Genomic DNA, 17627 nt, shown 5'->3' with positions numbered 1-17627 from the left:
CTGAATCTTTTCCCCTGCCGAGCCTCAGCCCCTGCCTGTCTCTGCGCCCTCTCTCCACCGCTCATCCTCCATCCTTTTCGCCGCAGCCCCTCCTCTCCCTGCATCAGGATGCCTGGGTGTGGCCTGGCCAGGCCGGCGGCCGAGTCTCTGCAGAGCGAGAGGGGGCTACTTTCCCGTGATCAGGGGACCGGATTCCCCTTTGCTGCTCTCTGCAGCGTCCCCACCCCTAGAGCCAGTCCCATGTTTTTCTGATGTTTTCCTTCTTCCCGAAGGAAAGCGCATCTTCCCTTTGTTATTGGCTCAGATCTCTACCCCCACCTCCCAGGAAGGGGGAGACTAGTGGATGGGCTAGATGAGAGGTGGGCAGTCCAGGGTCTCGCGGAGGTATAAATGAGAGTGGACTCTAGGATCAAGGCCTCCATCATTCCCTGAAGTAGTTACAGCCTGGACTTGGGGGGAGGGCACAGGTCTGATGAAGGGTTTTCAGAGAAAGAAATATGTTGGTGCCACACCCAGTTTGGTGGGGGAGCCTCTGGGTCCTAAGGAAATGTCTGCCTTTCCCTCCCAGGTACAGTAGGAAGAGGATTTCAGACCCCCCAACTCACCCTAACAAATAAAAATAACCAAACCCTGAGATCCTAACAAGTAGTTGCGTATTCATCCTTTCTCTTGATGATCCAATAAAAAGTAGCAAGCCATCTCCTCTACCTCATCATGACAGCCCCTACCCATGGAAGAGACCTTATTAAGAAGGAGAACTAGTATTTACTGTGTGCTTGTTACTCTACATATATTATTTAATCTTCAAAACAACACTCTGAAGAAGGTATTAATATTTCCACTTTATAGATGAGGAAATTGAGGCCCAAAGAAGTTGAATGACTTTCTCAAGGTCACACTGTTAATTCACAGATCTGAACCTAAATCTGTGACTCCAAAGCTCACGTCTTTCCTTCTGTATCACATTGCCTCCACGGTTTTCTGTTCTGGACTTTTATCTGTGATGGCCCCAAAGGAATTCCTAGGGAATTCCTCACCTACCCCTCCTTTCCTAGATTGGTTGGGACTGTCAGGCTATGGGGTGAAAAGATCTGGGGTTGAGTCCAATAGGGAGTAGGGCTTAAGGGGTGCTGGGCCAGGAAACTGTAGCCAGTTTGAGAAGGGAGGGGCCCATATAAGGACCATCCTCAAGGTCAGGGGCACTTCTTAAGTGTCTTTGATCCACAGTGCTTGTCACAGGGCATGCTTGTTAAAGGAATGAAGGAAAAAAGGGGAGGGAGCCTGGGCCTTCTGAATCAGTGAGATTGGGACTTTGAGTAAACATGCCTTAGGAAGAGACTTGCTTACATGTCCTGTCCCTAAGGGCCCTAGTCCGTCACCAGGCTCTCTCACCCACACTATGGACTCAAATGGGTGCTTTCGCACTGTGTGTGTGCTTATGTATGTGTGTGTTTGCCACATTGAGAGGGCCCCTGCTTCTCTTTGTCTCAGGGATGTTAGACCTTGCAATCTGGTCAGTCTGGCCAGGCTAAAATAATGCCTGGATCAACCCTCGGGGCCTCTTTTCTGAATAGTCTGGACAGTGGGCGTTAGCTGTGAGAGTTAGAGCTTGAGGGCCCCTTGAGACATAAAGGCTGAGAAATAGGAGAAAGGTAGTTATGGAGGAGCAAATCCACAAAAGCCTAGCTTCCTTGCTCTAGGTTTTTTAGGTAAATCTGAACCAACTCCTTTAGGCTCTCTGGGCCATCCATCCTGGCATGGTGGGCGCAGGGCATGGGGTGATGTTGGGAGAAGGAGTTGTGTTGATCTGTCCAATTTGCCCAGCTAAATAGGAGAGACATGGTGCATGTGGGGAGGGAGGAGAGATGAAGAGAGGCCCAGGGCCCCCTGCTAATTCAGATTCTATCTTACTCCACAGCTGTTCCTTCCTTATCTGTTTTGCCTGATATTTGCAGGGCTGTACCTTTGTCTCGCTCTGCATCTTTCCTTGCCCTAGCCCTTCCTGTCAATCTCTCCTGCCAAGATAAGTGCTTATGGGGGGTCATTTTGTCTCAGGCAGCATCCTTGGAGCTGGCCTTCCCAGCCTTTCTATTCATTCCTCATTCCAGAGGATGAGGGCTATAGGAGAAGTGATTTTGAGGAGTGCCTTGAGGGTCCCAACAAGGGAAAGAGATCTCCCATTCCCTTTCTTCTCTCTTCCTCTAGCTCCCTTTGGGGACCAGTGTGTGGGAAACTAAGGAATTCATGGAGCAAGCTGCTTCAGGATGTCTGGGAAGGTGAGGGAAGGATGAAGGTGGGAGAGGCTAATCTCTCCAAGCCCAACCCCTGCTCCTTTCTCTGACAGCTCTCCTCTCTGCACTGCGGCTAGCTCTGGGCTACCGAGTCCCTAATGTTTGTGGGCTTTTTCTGCTTGGCAAAATGTAGGAGAATAAGCTGGGAAGACAGCTCTGTGAGCCTTATCCACACCGCCCCCCCATGACTTCTCCCAGGAATCTGGGGGATGGAGCTTTGCCCAAGTTAATGACCTGAGTCATAGTAGAAGGGTGTCTGGGTGACTGTCTGTGTGTGCTATGTACCTTGTTTTGCTCTTTGGGTCACTCAGAATCCACTGTGACTTTTTAAGTGGACCCATTTAAGTGTCTCTCTGCCTTGGTCTTGGTGGGTAGAGTGCCTGCTGTCTGAGCTGTTGCATCTATACCAGACACGGAAGGGATGACAGTAGGGAAACACATAGCCTCTCCGCCCCCCCCCCCCAACTTCCTCTGTCTCTCCCCTTCCCTCCCTCCCTCCCTCATTCAAGTATTTACCACATTCTACCTCCCTTAGGTCTCCTGATGGTTAAGTGGGTTCTTACAGAGGCAGAAAAGCAGGGTCGCCAAGTACCTCGTTTGGAAAAGCCAGGTTGGGACCTGCAGGATTATTGGAACAGGGTCAGTATTGTTTGAGGTGGCTCAGGATTCCTTTGATGTCAGAAGAGAGGGAGTAGTCTCCCCTTAGCCTTGGGCGAGTCTGTAAAGGAAAATGGAGAGGGGAGGTAATGTTCACTGTGGCCAGTATCTCTCCAGCATTACCATGGCAACAATCCCCAGGGGTGTCACTATGGAAATCAGTCCTGGTGCTCTGAAGTTCAGCCTCTACCAAGTGGTTTAGCAAAGGTTGGAAATGTTGGTCGTCTTTGGACCCCTGATCTTAGGCCCTCCCATTAGCTTTAGTCAGCACACACAGTGGAAAACTCCAGAAAGTGCTGGGAAACACAGCTGGACAGGAGACAAGGAAGCTTGGAGTGGGTCAGAGGAGAACAGAGTCCTGGGTTGGGGGACTCTGAAGAGAAGCCCTCTGGAATAGGCACTGAGGAGCGCTTAGACTGCTGTGGGTGGAGACATAGTGGAGCTCAGAGGCATTCCTCGAAGGTGGAGGGTCTCCCTGAGTGTTTCTAACCTAACAGTCTTCTAGTCCCTGACGCTGTACTGAGTCACAGAGTCTTGGATTATTACCTGGAGGTAGAGATGGTGAGGGAGGCTCCTTGGAGAGGATGGGTGGGTGAACTGCATTCTTCTGAAAAAGGGGTTGAGGTTGCCAAAAGGAAGTGAAGGAGGGCTTTAGCTCTGTCCAGAAACATTTGGAGAAATGCCCACATGGAGGGGGGCGGCTCGGGGAGGGGAAGGAAAAGCCACGACAAGGCTCTGACGCAGTGTTGGCACGTCTGTTCTGGGATCACTTAGGCAGTGTGGGTCTGGAATCAGATTGCTTGGATTTGAAACCTTGCTCTACCATTTCTCAGCTGTTTGACTTTGGGAAAGCTACCTTACCTCTCTGAACCTCAGTTTTTGCATCTATAAAATGTAATAATAATAGTACCTATTTCCTACGATTGATGTGAGCATTAAATGAGATAATGCATATAAACTGCTTAGCACAGTGACAGGCACATAATAAACTCCCAATAAGAGTTAGATGTTATTATCATTTTATATGTGCTGTCTCCCCACAAGCTAGCCTTTGACACAACTGGGCAGTGGTTAACATTTTCCCCTCTTACTGGTTGTTTCATCCAAACATCCAGGTCCCTAGTATCTTCTTGCTCTCTTCTTCCATCAATATCTGTATTTCTTCAACAAATATTTACGAAGAGCATCCTGTGGGCCAGGGACTTTTCTTGATGTTGGGGATTTAGAGGGAATCCCTGCCTTCAGGAAACACTTGGTCTACATGGTGATCCAGGCTGAAAAGTGGCCTGGGCAGAGTCCTGGGAGGGGGCATCAGAAATGGCTTTTGCTAACTGTACGTACACTTCCCCAGATTCTGATAAGAAATCCCCCACAATGTACTACAGTCTGACTTGGAATAAATATGTGTCATGAAAGATGTAAATAATGGTGATGCTTCCCATGTGAGTAGTCTAGAAGTGGAAAAAGTGGAAAACCACTGGTCTAGTTATTCTCATAAAAAGATCTGACAAAACGAATTCACCATGGCTGTAATCAATAGAAAATTAAAAGACATTTGTACTTCAACAGATATAAAAATCTTAAGAAATGAACTAGATTTGGAACTCAAGGGCTCAACCGAGAGTAGGGAAGTGGTAGAAGGCCTTCCCAGAAACCCTAGAATTGTATCCATGGCTTTCTCTGCTCACGAGATTACTAAGTGCACCCATTTTTAGCTCTTGGATATTTATTATCCTCATGGTTCCAAGAATGCCACCCTTCCTCCCTCTCTGGTCTCTTCCTTCCTCCCAGCCTAGGCTGAGGAAAAGGAGTTCCTCGGGCAATAATTGCCTTCAGCACTTGGAGAGCGCCCTCCATTTCATTGCGTCCACAGCACCCTCTGGAATCCTGTAACTGGGAGTGTTAGAGAGAGAGAGAGTTAATCCCCACGTTCCCAGAAGGGAAGAAGGGAGGGGCGAGGCTGGCTTGAGAGTTATATTTAATCCCCTTTGGCTGCATGCCTGGCTTCAAGAAGCACGGATAGACATCATTGGTGGAGAAGAGGTGAGAGTCACTGGCCTGAGATGGACATGTTTTGTTTGTTTCTATTTCTTGGCCACTGGATGGGAGAAATATTGAGTTAGATTACAATTCAAGAATCAAGGTTCAATTATAGAATAAAACAAAATGAAAGAAAGATATTACCACTTAGAAGGAGAGGCGTCAAGGCCACTTAAAATCTGTTTATTGTAACACTGTATGATCTTATTCTGTGTAATAAGAATTTTATGCTTTGTAATGAAGTGTAATGACGAACGGTATAGATAAAAAGGGTGAAAAATTCACAAAAGTCCTATGAATAATTCATAAACTCACTCAAACCTTAAAAAAAACAAGGTAGATTTTTCTTTAATAATTCTAAACATAATCATAATCTGATTACAACACTAATATATTTTAATTGTTGACAAAGTTAAAAACAAAGAAAAGCACATAGAAGAAACTAAAACTCACTCAAAATCCCACCCCCCCAAAAAAATACTGTTAACAATTTGATGTATTTGTTTCCAGTAGTTTTTTCCTGCATATATACATATAATAATTTTAATAAAAGTGTATCATAAATTATATTGTTTAGTAACCTATTTTTTCACCAACAAAATATCATGACTATTTCACCATCATTAAATATTTTACATAATTTTATTTATTAAAAAAACTAAGTTAATTTTTTAATGTCTTACATGCACATGTGACAAAATTCAAATGATATAAAAAGATATACAATGAAAAGTAAGCCTCCTTCCTACTCCTCTTTCCTAGCCACCCAGTTCCCCTTTCAGAAGGCAGCCTTATTGCCAGTTTCTTGTGGATCCTTCTAAAAGAATATCATACATTTACAAGCAAATACATATATACATGCATGCACTTTTTTTTTACACAAATGATAGCATACTATACATATTGTTCTGTACCTTGCTTTTTTTTTTAACTTAACAATGAGTCTTGGAGATCCTTCTATATCAGCACAGAAATATCTATCTCATTCTTTTTAGCAACTGTATAATTTGTTGTAGGGATATGCCATAATTTATTTAACCAGGTCTCTATTGATGAATATGGATATTTAGGGTTGTTCTAATCATTTGCTATTACAAACAATTGAACGACCATATGTATATTTAAGGGCCCAGCCAGTGCAATGCATCATCAAACTATTTTTGGCCACTGCATGCACGTGGGATCTTAAGTCCCTGACCAGGGATCGAACCCATGCTCCCTGCAGTGGAAGCATGGAGCCTTAACCACTGGACCACCATGGAAGTCCCATCGTCAAACTATTTTATTTTGGCCACTTTGATAGGTTAAAATGCTAGTCTTAATATTCATTTCTCTTATAAACAATGAGATTGTGCATAATTCATATTTTAAGAGCCATTATCACATCATTTTGTGATGTGATATTTTATGATAGCACTTACTGAGGTATAATTTACATACAGTGAGTGCACAAATCTTATGCAAACAGCTGGATGAATTTTATAACATATTTTGACACCTATGTGACCACCACCCAGATTGAGATCTAGAGCTTTTTTTTTTTTTTAATTTATTTACTTTATTTTTGGCTGCGTTTTGTCTTTGTTGCTGCGTGCAGGCTCTCTCTAGTTGCAGTGAGCAGGGGCTACTCTTCGTTGCAGTGCACGGGCGTCTCATTGAGGTGGCTTCTCTTGTTGCAGAGCACGGGCTCCAGGTGCGCGGGCTTCAGTAGTTGTGGCACGCAGGCTCAGTAGTTGTGGCTCGCAGGCTCTAGAGAGCAGGCTCGGTAGTTGTGGCGCACGGGCTTAGTTGCTCCCAGCATGTGGGATCTTCCCGGACCAGGGCTCGAACCCATGTCCCTTGCATTGGCAGGCGGATTCTTAACCACTGCGCCACCAGGGAAGTCCCGAGATCTAGAGCATTTTGATTGCCCCTGAAAGCTCCCTTTTGCCCTCTTGCTGTCAATATCACCCCAAGGCAACCGCTACTTTGACTTCTATCACTACAAATAAGTGTTGTTTATTCTTGAACTTTATATAAAAGGAATAATACAGTATGTGCTCTTGAGTTTCAGTTCTTTCACTCAACTCCTTTTTGAGATTTATTGGTGTTCTATTATGACATCATTTTATTTTTTAATTAAAAAAATTTTTTTTGGAGTATAGTTGCTTTACACTGCTGTGTCAGTTTCTGCTGTACAGCAAAGTGAATCAGCCATATGTATCCCCTCTTTTTTGGATTTCCTTTCCATTTAGGTCACCACAGAGCACTGAGTAGAGTTCCCTGTGCTGTACAGTAGGTTCTCAGTAGTTATCTATTTTATACATAGTAGTGTATATATGTATGACATCATTTTAAATAGCAGCAAAGAATAAAATATATGTACATGCCATAGTGTAATCAATTCCTTGTATTAACCAGTCCCCTAAATGTAACTCCTTTCAGTTGTTTTCAATTTCTCATTATTATAAGCAGTGTTGATAATAAACATTCTTGTAGCTAAATATTTGCTACAAATATTTCCCTAGTACAAATTCTTAGGAGTAGAATATCTGGGTCAATGGATATGTACAATCCAAGACTTTTGATTATGCATTTTTGAATTGCCCCTTAAAAGTATGGATGTACTGTCCTACCAGAAAAGAATGAGCATGATCCTTTCGAAGAAATTATACCCCCTTGAACCCTCATCTACACTGCATATTACAATTAAGTTTTTTTTTTTTTTTTTTTTAATTTATTTATTTATTTATTTATGGCTGTGTTGGGTCTTCGTTTCTGTGCAAGGGCTTTCTCTAGTTGCGGCAAGCGGGGACCACTCTTCATCGCGGTGCGCGGGCCTCTCACTATCGTGGCCTCCCTTGTTGCGGGGCACAGGCTCCAGATGCGCAGGCTCAGTAATTGTGGCTCACGGGCCCAGTTGCTCCGCGGCATGTGGGATCTTCCCGGACCAGGGCTCGAACCCGTGTCCCCTGCACTGGCAGGCAGATTCTCAACCACTGCGCCACCAGGGAAGCCCTACAATTAAGTTTTTGTTTTCCAGTTTGATAGGTGAAAAATGATGTTACTGTTTTTTTCTTCAAAAATGTTGATCATCTTTATGTTTATTGAACATTTGTATTTCTTCTTCTGTTGTTAGTACCTAACTCTTGTCCATATTTTTCTGGTTAGTTTTGTCCTTTGTTACTAATTTATGAGAGTTCTTTATGTAGTAAGAATATTAATATCTTTGTTTAAAATTTTTTCTTGTTTAAAAATTATGTATTTTCATTTTGGAATAGTTTTAATCTAAATCAAAAAGAACAACAACAACAAAAAACTCCTAAAATCCCACTGTCCAAGGATAACTACTGTTAACACGTTTTTCTATGCAAGCTATACATATATACATATATATAATTTTTTTACAGACATGGAATAATGCTTCATATACTCTTTTGTGTGTGTGTTTTTTATACTGCGTACTATTTTAAAAACCACCTTTTTCTTAAAATTATTTTGTGCGTACCTTGTCATTACACATTTTTCTGTAACATCACCTATACTATTTTCTTTTTTTAATTTCAAAGCAATACGTTGTCATTGTAAAATATTTACATATCACAGAAAAAATGTAGTAAGCATAAGTTCCTGTCATTCTGCTCTCCGGTGATAACCACCATTAATAGATCTATATACAGTCTTCCATATCTTTTTTCTAAGACTATTCTATCCATATGCTTTTTAAAAATGTATATTCACATTATACAAATTGTTTTTATTTTTTCACATGATCGATCTTGGACATGTCAATATATGTAAACCAAACTTGCTCCTTTTAATGGGGGTAGATTATGGAGGTATCATAATAGATATCTTCTTTTTTTTTTTTTTTTTTTTATATACAGGGTATTTTTTTTTTTTTTTTTTAATTTTATAGCTACTTTATTTATTTATTTATTTTTGGCTGTGTTGGGTCTTCGGTTCGTGCGAGGGCTTTCTCTGGTTACGGCAAGTGGGGGCCACTCTTCATCGCGGTGCGGGGACCGCTCTTCATCGCGGTGCGCGGGCCTTTCACTATCGCGGCCCCTCCCGTTGCGGGGCACAGGCTCCAGACGCGCAGGCTCAGTAGCTGTGGCTCACGGGCCCAGCTGCTCCGTGGCATGTGGGATCTTCCCAGACCAGGGCTCGAACCCGTGTCCCCTGCATTAGCAGGCAGATTCTCAACCACTGCGCCACCAGGGAAGCCCCATAGATATCTTCTTGATGGATGTTTGAATTGTTTCTAGTTTTTCTTGGATACAAATGGCTGCAGTGAACATCCTTCTACACACATCTTTAAGTGCTTAAGCAAGTGTTATAAAATAAAGTCCTAGCATTGAAATCGCTGGGACAGAGTATGACCAGCATGGACATTTAAATATTTAATAGAATTGTCCTCCAGAAAGCCCCTATCAGTTTACAGTACTCCCTTAGTTGTAGAGAGCACCTTCACAACTTCTTTCTCTTTGTGGATTCTGTTTTTTGGGCTTCAGAATCTTTCACCACAGAGAGACCAGATAAATATTCCAGGCAGATATTTATCATAAGCCAGATTTAAAAGAGATTTTTAATGTTAAAAAATATTTATTAGTATAAATAATATTTTCCTTTTTGCAGAGAAGTAAAAAGGAAACAAAATAATACACTATTGTCTCACTCTCTTTGGCGTTAATAAAACAAGACAAAACAAAACACTTGTACATGGTTTAAAAATGTAAACTTTCCAGGATGCAAACTGAAAAATGAAAGCCTCCTCTCTCCCAGTTTCTCTCCCCCAAATAACCACTGTTAATACTTTTATATAATTCCTTCTGGAAAAAAATTCTACGTATGTTGATGCAATATTGTAGATATACCTAGACCCACATCTTCAGCTTTAGCCAACTTTTATGATTTCTCTCTTTTTTTTTTTTTTGAACCGCAAAGACTGTTTATTTGACACCAATAGCATACATCATAGTAAAAAGGAAACTAGTGATCACAATTTAATGTTGTTTGGGGGATTCTAAGATAAAATAATAAAATAAGTGGTATTAACAGTGGAAAGAAATAGACAAAACTATTACATGCATATGATTTCATACCTGGTAATTCAAAAGACTGAACAAAGAAGCTAATAACATTAATAAGATATTTTATAATGTGATTGGATAGAAAATGAATAAATTGAAGGACCTATTATGTCCCAGGATCCAAAAGTACACCTTATAATAAAGTATGACTTTTCTTAATTAGTTAAAACGTGTCTCCCAAACTCTGGTGTCCATAGATCTGAAGGTTTACATGTCAGTTGAAGAAAGATGGACTCTAGTAAAATAATTTGACAACTAAGTCATAGTCTCTTTATACTGAATGACGGGAAAACACGACTGAGTAGTTTGTCACTTATGACGGAGAACAAGCATAGTCTCATTTAATCTTACCAGAGATCTTCCCTTTAATATGACTAGATAGCAAATATATTCTGTTTGGCTCCCTGGGTTGTAAATATTTTGTATCTTTAGCATTCTTATCAGCACATGTGATTTATAACATATTACCTGAATTAAACAAAGTACTTGTAGGTCTGAGTGACTTGCTTCACAGTTTCTGTTTACTTAAAGCTGCTTCCCTAAAGGGAGATCTATATTTCTTTTTTTTAAAAAATTAATTAATTAATTATTTATTTTATTTTTGGCTGCATTGGGTCTTCGTTGCAGTGCGCGGGCTTCTTATTGTGGTGGCTTCTCTTGTTGCGGAGCATGGGCTCTAGGCGCGCGGGCTTCAGTAGTTGCGGCTTACAGGCTCTAGAGCGCAGGCTCAGTAGTTGTGGCGCACAGGCTTAGCTCCTCCGTAGCATATGGGATCTTCCCGGACCAGGGATCGAACCTGTGTACCCTGCATTGGCAGGTGGATTCTTAACCACTGTGCCACCAGGGAAGTCAGAGACCTATATTTCTGATTTCATATATTCTTTTCACAAAGAGAGAGCTTGTGTTAATATTTCCACAACAGCTCAGCAGTTCGGTATTTGTGTATTTCATTTACACAATAGGCAACATGCTATACATCTGTCCCTAACTTTGCATCTTTCACTTAATGCATCTTCAACATCTTTTCATATCAGGACATATGGATCTACTGAGGAAGATATTTTTTAACTTAGTGGTAGATTTTTTAATGTTAATTTATTGTTCTTCACTCTCCACAGCCTGTGGCCCTCTTGTCTTTTCCCATTTGGCTTCCCAGGCTAGGGGTCTGGGATGGTGAGTGCTAAGTCATCACACCCAGACTGAGATCCACTCATGCAGTCTCGCTGTGTGACCCTCCTCAATGACATTCCACCCCACAGACACAACTCCTGATGTCAGTACTAAATTTTGCCTCTCTTTAGTTTCCCTCATCCCCATAATTGTCCATGTGTACAGAAGGTTGAAGAACGGATGCCTTTTCAGGTGTTTCTCCTCCCTCACACCTGCCTACTGATGTCTGTCATCTTTTGTTTCCATTCCAGGGGAAGCCATATATCTTTGACCGTGTATTCCCCCCAAACACGACTCAGGAGCAAGTTTATCATGCGTGTGCCATGCAGATTGTCAAAGGTAATGAATGTATTTTTAGAATGTATTTTTTTTCAGGCTCCTCATTCCCTACCCCACTTCTCTCTACCTGTGCTCTTTCTCTGCCATCTCTTCAGATGTCCTTGCTGGCTACAATGGCACCATTTTTGCTTATGGACAGACATCCTCAGGGAAGACACATACTATGGAGGTGAGGGTTCTGACTTTTATGGGCATGAGGAGCTGGGACTGTTAATAGGAGGCCAAGGAATCTCAGTGGGGAAACATCTAGGAATTGAGGGCTGCCTGGTACAGAGGATGAACGGAGGGCAGCGTTATAGTGGAAGTTTAATGGAATCCCTTCAGCCTGCTGCAGTTCACCCTCCTTTCCACTACTCCAGTTTTCTTCTTTTCACCTGGAAAAGAAGCAGCAATGAAAGTCCAGAGGGCTGCTCAGTTCCCTCCTCCTTTCACTAAAAGGTAGTGACCATCCCCTAAGTTAGGATAGTCTTCTTAGCAGCTGTTACCTCTGTGTTCATCTGCATACCTCTGAGTTGTCTGATTCCTCCTGAGCCCCAGCCTCATTCCAGAATACCCTTACTCCCCAGGGAAAGCTGCATGACCCCCAGCTGATGGGAATCATTCCTCGAATTGCCCAAGACATCTTCAACCACATCTACTCCATGGATGAGAACCTTGAGTTCCACATCAAGGTGATCAGGGCATGACTGCTGGGCATTCTCTTATGAGACTGGGAGGGGAGGATCTAGTATGAGCCCACTGAGATCCTGGCGCCCCAACTTATTCTCCACCGTGGTTACCTAAGTTCTTCTCTGCCAACATAGTCTCTTTTGCCTTTTCCCTCCCACCACCACCATTTGAGTGGGTCGCATTAGCCTGAGATCCCTGGATCAGATTTAAGATAGGCCCTCTTCACTTCATACTTCTCCTTTCTCCCCAACCAGGTTTCCTACTTTGAGATTTACCTGGACAAAATCCGTGACCTTCTGGATGGTGAGTGGTGTTTAACCCCAGTGGGTGGGTAGGGGTGAGGAGGGCAAGGAAGAGAAAGATCACATTGCTTTTGGGCTCTTGGGTTTTGGTACTGTTTGGTGAGTGATGCAGCAGGCACACAAGGACACACACACTTGTACTCATGTCCCTTGCCTCCCCTCACCAAGAATTTCCCAAAACCGAAAGGATCAGAAGATGAGCTTAAATGCCCAGGCCCACGTATAAACAGCCTGAGTCTAGCTGGAGCCCTGGGGCTGGAATCCTGCAGGAGGAAAAACAGCCTTCAGCGCGTGCAGGGAGTTTAGGCTTCACAGGGGAGTCTTCCTCCCTCTTGCACATAGAAGAATCCACCATCCGAGTAGACTGCAGCGTGCAGGGGTTGGGGAGGTGGGGGGCTGGAAGTGCTGGCCTTGCTCACCCTGAATTGTCTTGATTCAGTGACCAAGACAAATCTGTCTGTGCACGAGGACAAGAACCGGGTGCCGTTTGTCAAGGTGAGAGTGGGGATGGGACACACAGGTGGGGCCAGTGTATTGAGAGTGCAGGTGTAGGAGGAGGGTAGACCAAAGGCCCACCCAGAAGTTGGAGGGCGGACGTCCTGGTGGGGTGAGACACGCCAAGGGTCTGGGGAGAGTCTGGAGCCTGGGAAGAGGCGCCGTCTTGAGAGGTCATTTGGTCACTGTGCAGGTAATTTAATTTGCACATCAAAGTGCGTGGGTCACTGTCCATTTGCCCCCTACAGGGTTGTACCGAGCGCTTCGTGTCCAGCCCAGAAGAAATTTTAGATGTGATTGATGAAGGGAAATCAAATCGTCATGTGGCTGTCACCAGTGAGTGGGGAGACAAGGGGCTCTTGAGCGTGGGGTCTGCCTCTCCTCTGTGCCCTCTGGGGCTGAGGGACGCGAAAGTGAGCAAGGGAAGGCTGTGTCCTCCAGAGGAGGAGGGACGCTTGTCTGTGTGACCCTGAGACCCGCTGCCGGGGAGACGTAGGGGCTAGGCTAGTCCTGATGGACACCCCCTCTCTTGGCGGGTGGAGCCAGGGGTCCGTGGAAGCCGGGGCTGAGGGCTTCAGTTCCGCAGGGGTTGGTACAGGGACTGTTTCACCCTCCCTCCTACAGACATGAATGAACACAGCTCTCGAAGCCATAGCATCTTCCTCATCAATATCAAGCAGGAGAATATGGAGACCGAGCAGAAGCTCAGTGGGAAGCTGTATCTAGTGGACCTGGCAGGGAGCGAGAAGGTTGGGGGTCCTGTCAGGGTGGGGTGGGCAAGGAAGGAAGCCTTGGAGGGGGGTGGCCTTTTTGTAAATCAAAATAACTTTCTTATTGAGCTAGAATTCACGTACCATAAAGTTCACCATTTTAAAGCGTACAATTCAGTGACTTTCAGTATGTTTGGAAGGTTGTGCATCATCACCACTAATTCCAGAACATTTTCATCACCTGTTGACAGTCATGCCCTATTCTCCCCTCCCCCGTACCCTGGCAACCACTAATCTACTTTCTGACTCTGGATTTGACTTTCTGGACATTGCACATAAATGGAATCGTATAATGTGTGTGTGTGTGTGTGTGTGTGTGTGTGTGTGTGTGTGTGTGTGTGTGTGTGTGTGTGGTGAGGTCTGTAGCAAGAGCATTTAGGGGAACAGAGGAAGGGCCTTCTCTGTCCTCTTTCCCTCTCCCCGTCTCCTTGGACTAAGCCACCTTACGTGGAGAAGAGGTGGGGAGAGCTCCCTCCCTCTGCAGCCGCTCACGACATACTCACCCCTTCGTGCCCTGGTAGGTCAGCAAGACTGGAGCAGAGGGAGCTGTGCTGGACGAGGCCAAGAATATCAACAAGTCCCTGTCAGCCCTGGGGAACGTGATCTCTGCGCTGGCTGAGGGCACAGTGAGTGCTCCTTAGGTGTCCGCACCCCTCAAGCCCCACCCCATCTTCTGCCTTCTCCTAATGCCCCACCTCATCATGCCAATTCATGGGTTGCTCCACCCCTATCAACACCACCGTCCCTTCTTTATTTTTATTTTTATTTTTTTTGGCTGTGCCATGCAGCTTACAGGATCTCAGTTCCCTGACCAGGGATTGAACCTGGGCCACAGCAGTGAAAGCCCGGAAGCCTAACCACTAGGCAACCAGGGAACTCCCCCACCATACTTCTGATTTCCCCGTTGAATTTTTTTTTCTGATTTGTGTCCTCTCTCTTCCCCCAGAAAAGCTACGTTCCTTATCGTGACAGCAAAATGACACGGATTCTCCAGGACTCCTTGGGAGGAAACTGCCGGACAACCATGTTCATCTGCTGCTCACCGTCCAACTACAACGATGCAGAGACCAAGTCCACCCTGATGTTTGGACAGCGGTCGGTGGCAGGGTCCCCTACACCCTGCCGCAGCCCCTGCTGCGCTCTCCCCTCAGGGTCTTGGGAGCCTTAATGGAGGTCTCATCTCTTCGTTCTCCTCTCCAGGGCAAAGACCATTAAGAACACTGCCTCCGTGAATCTGGAGTTGACTGCCGAGCAGTGGAAGAAGAAATATGAGAAGGAGAAGGAGAAGACAAAGGCTCAGAAGGAGACGATTGCAAAGCTGGAGACAGAGCTGAGCCGGTGGCGCAGTGGTTAGCAACGGGTCCTGTGGGTGCAGGAAGCCAGAGAGGGCTCCTACGATCTCCAAGGGGGGCTGCGTTTCCGGAGGGGTGCAGTAGAGCAGTCATGAGAGAAAGTGAGAGCGGCTTGACTGCCTTTACCCCCACCCCCCAAAAGGTTGACGGTCCACTTGGCAAGAGAGATGGAGGCCTGGAGGTCTCCGCATTGTACAGTGAGGGAGGAAGGACCCTCGGATGCAGCTGTCCCTTCTCCCATCCCTCACCTTGTTCCGCCCCTTTGCCAGGAGAGGACGTGCCAGAGACGGAGCGCCTGGCTGGGGAGGATGCTGCCCTGGGGGCTGAGCTCTGTGAGGAGACGCCCGTGAACGACAACTCATCCATCGTGGTGCGCATCGCGCCTGAGGAGCGGCAGAAGTACGAGGAGGAGATCCGCCGCCTCTACAAGCAGCTTGATGACAAGGTAAGGACAGTCGGGCAGGGCACAGAGGTGAGAGCCCAGTGGGATGGTAAGTGAGGGATTAAAGAAGTAGCTTATCCTGCCGTTTTTCTGATTTTAAAAGAGATGAATGTTCATTATTGAAAATATGGAAGATAAATAAAAATATATAGAAGAAAATTTAAATCATCTCCTCCCACCATTCAGAAATAAAGCCATGCAATTGAGATTATACTGTATATGTAACTTTGCATCTGATTTTTTTCATTCCTCATTATATAATGAGCAATTTCCTACTTTGTTAACAATTCTTCATAAAAGTATTTTAAAATAGCTGCCTAACAGTCAATTTATCAGAATGTATTTAACCATTTACTTATTTACAGGCCTTCTAGGGTTTTTTGTTTGTTTGGCTTTTTGTTGGTTGGTTGTTTTTGCTATTATAAATAGCTCTGAAATGACTGTCTCTTGTGCGTAAGACTTTGCTTTGGAATGATTTGATTAGAATGGAGCGCTAGAGTGGGATTTCTCAGTTAAAGGATATGAACATTTAAAGGCTTTTGCTGTGCATTGTCAAGGTTATACCAACTTCTAGGAAGAAAGGGATTAAAAAATGAGGGCAGGGGCTTCCCTGGTGGCGCAGTGGTTGAGAATCCGCCTGCCAATGCAGGGGACACGGGTTTGAGCCCTGGTCTGGGAGGATCCCACATGCCGCGGAGCAACTAGGCCCGTGAGCCATAATTACTGAGCCTGCGCATCTGGAGCCTGTGCTCCGCAACAAGAGAGGCCACGATAGTGAGAGGCCCGCGCACCGCGATGAAGAGTTGCCCCCGCTTGCCACAACTAGAGAAAGCCCTCGCACAGAAACGAAGACCCAACACAGCCATAAATAAATAAATAAATAAATAAATAAATAAATATTTAAAAAAAAAAAATGAGGGCAGGGGTCAAGGAGAGAAGCTGAGGGAAAGACCTCTTTCTTTTTTTAGGATGTGGAGTTTCTAAATCAAAGCCTAAACTAGCTGGATTTTTATCAGGATTCACATCTACCCCAACCCTGTAAGTCTAAACTGGAAAGAGTAGTTCCCTTCACCTCGTCTTTACCCCTTTTGCCTCCAACAGGATGATGAGATCAACCAGCAGAGCCAACTCATAGAGAAGCTCAAGCAGCAGATGCTGGACCAGGAAGAGGTAATGGGAAGGAGGGCAAGACACGAGAGGAGAGGGTTGTGTGTTCATCCCTGAAAAGCATCAAAAAGACCTTTTCCTGATAAGATGGAAGAAGGGCCATTCTGCTTAGGGGTTAGTCACCCTCCAAGACTATAGAAATCTGGAAACTTAATTGGGGTTTTGCTTAAAGCACGGATGCCGGAGTCTGGGTGCTTCTTCATTCTGTTGCCCTACTTCTGTGAAGCGGAAAGCCCACTTCCTCTTGACTCTTGCTTTGGCCCTTGCTTCTCTCCTAGACCTATACCTGGGTGGGGGGCTCAGCTTCCCCAGACCAAGGGGCCATCGAAGTGGTCACCGGCAGAGGACTCCCTTACGTGGCTTGCCCCTCCCTTGCAGCTGCTGGTGTCCACTCGAGGAGACAATGAGAAGGTCCAGCAGGAGCTGAGCCACCTGCAGTCGGAGAACGACGCCGCGAAGGATGAGGTGAAGGAAGTGCTGCAGGCACTGGAGGAGCTGGCCATGAACTACGACCAGAAGTCCCAGGAGGTGGAGGAGAAGAGCCAGCAGAACCAGCTTCTGGTGGATGAGCTGTCTCAGAAGGTGGTGAGTAGCCGGCTAGGAGCTCCCTGGCCTAGAACATCCTCCACTTCCAAAGGGACCTCTGCTTCCTGATAGGGCAGGATCCCGTTTGCACCTTTGCACTGCCGTTCAGTGTGTCGTGGGACACTCCCCCACCCCCGCCACTGCACTTTGCCCTTCTGACCCCTCTCCCTTCCAGACCCTTCTGCAGGGCTTGTGTTCTCTTCATAGCAGCCATCAGGGTCATGCGTGAAGGTAGAGGCCTCCGCCTGGGCTGGGGAGGGGAGCAGGAAGATGGCG

General features: G+C 45.3%; 1 protein-coding gene across 2 annotated transcripts in view; it reads left to right on the top strand.

The window, feature by feature from the left end:
* Positions 1-17627, top strand: part of KIF5A (kinesin family member 5A) — a 32947-nt gene that overhangs the window by 3678 nt on the left and 11642 nt on the right. For both annotated transcript variants that reach the window (XM_057556294.1, XM_007179678.3), the window contains exons 2-14: positions 11482-11569; positions 11665-11738; positions 12136-12240; positions 12493-12541; positions 12980-13035; positions 13284-13371; positions 13660-13784; positions 14327-14431; positions 14752-14900; positions 15006-15154; positions 15427-15602; positions 16701-16769; positions 17145-17351. In XM_057556294.1, the coding sequence (XP_057412277.1) occupies positions 11554-11569; positions 11665-11738; positions 12136-12240; positions 12493-12541; positions 12980-13035; positions 13284-13371; positions 13660-13784; positions 14327-14431; positions 14752-14900; positions 15006-15154; positions 15427-15602; positions 16701-16769; positions 17145-17351 (1368 nt within the window). In that variant the 5' untranslated portion in view covers positions 11482-11553. The remainder of the gene's footprint in view (positions 1-11481; positions 11570-11664; positions 11739-12135; positions 12241-12492; positions 12542-12979; positions 13036-13283; positions 13372-13659; positions 13785-14326; positions 14432-14751; positions 14901-15005; positions 15155-15426; positions 15603-16700; positions 16770-17144; positions 17352-17627) is intronic.

The sequence above is a fragment of the Balaenoptera acutorostrata genome, chromosome 11 (assembly GCF_949987535.1).
Source record: "Balaenoptera acutorostrata chromosome 11, mBalAcu1.1, whole genome shotgun sequence".
Classification (NCBI taxonomy): Eukaryota; Metazoa; Chordata; class Mammalia; order Artiodactyla; family Balaenopteridae; genus Balaenoptera; species Balaenoptera acutorostrata.
The sequence above is the reverse complement of the archived record's forward strand: the minus strand, read 5'-3'. Positions and strand labels throughout refer to the sequence as shown.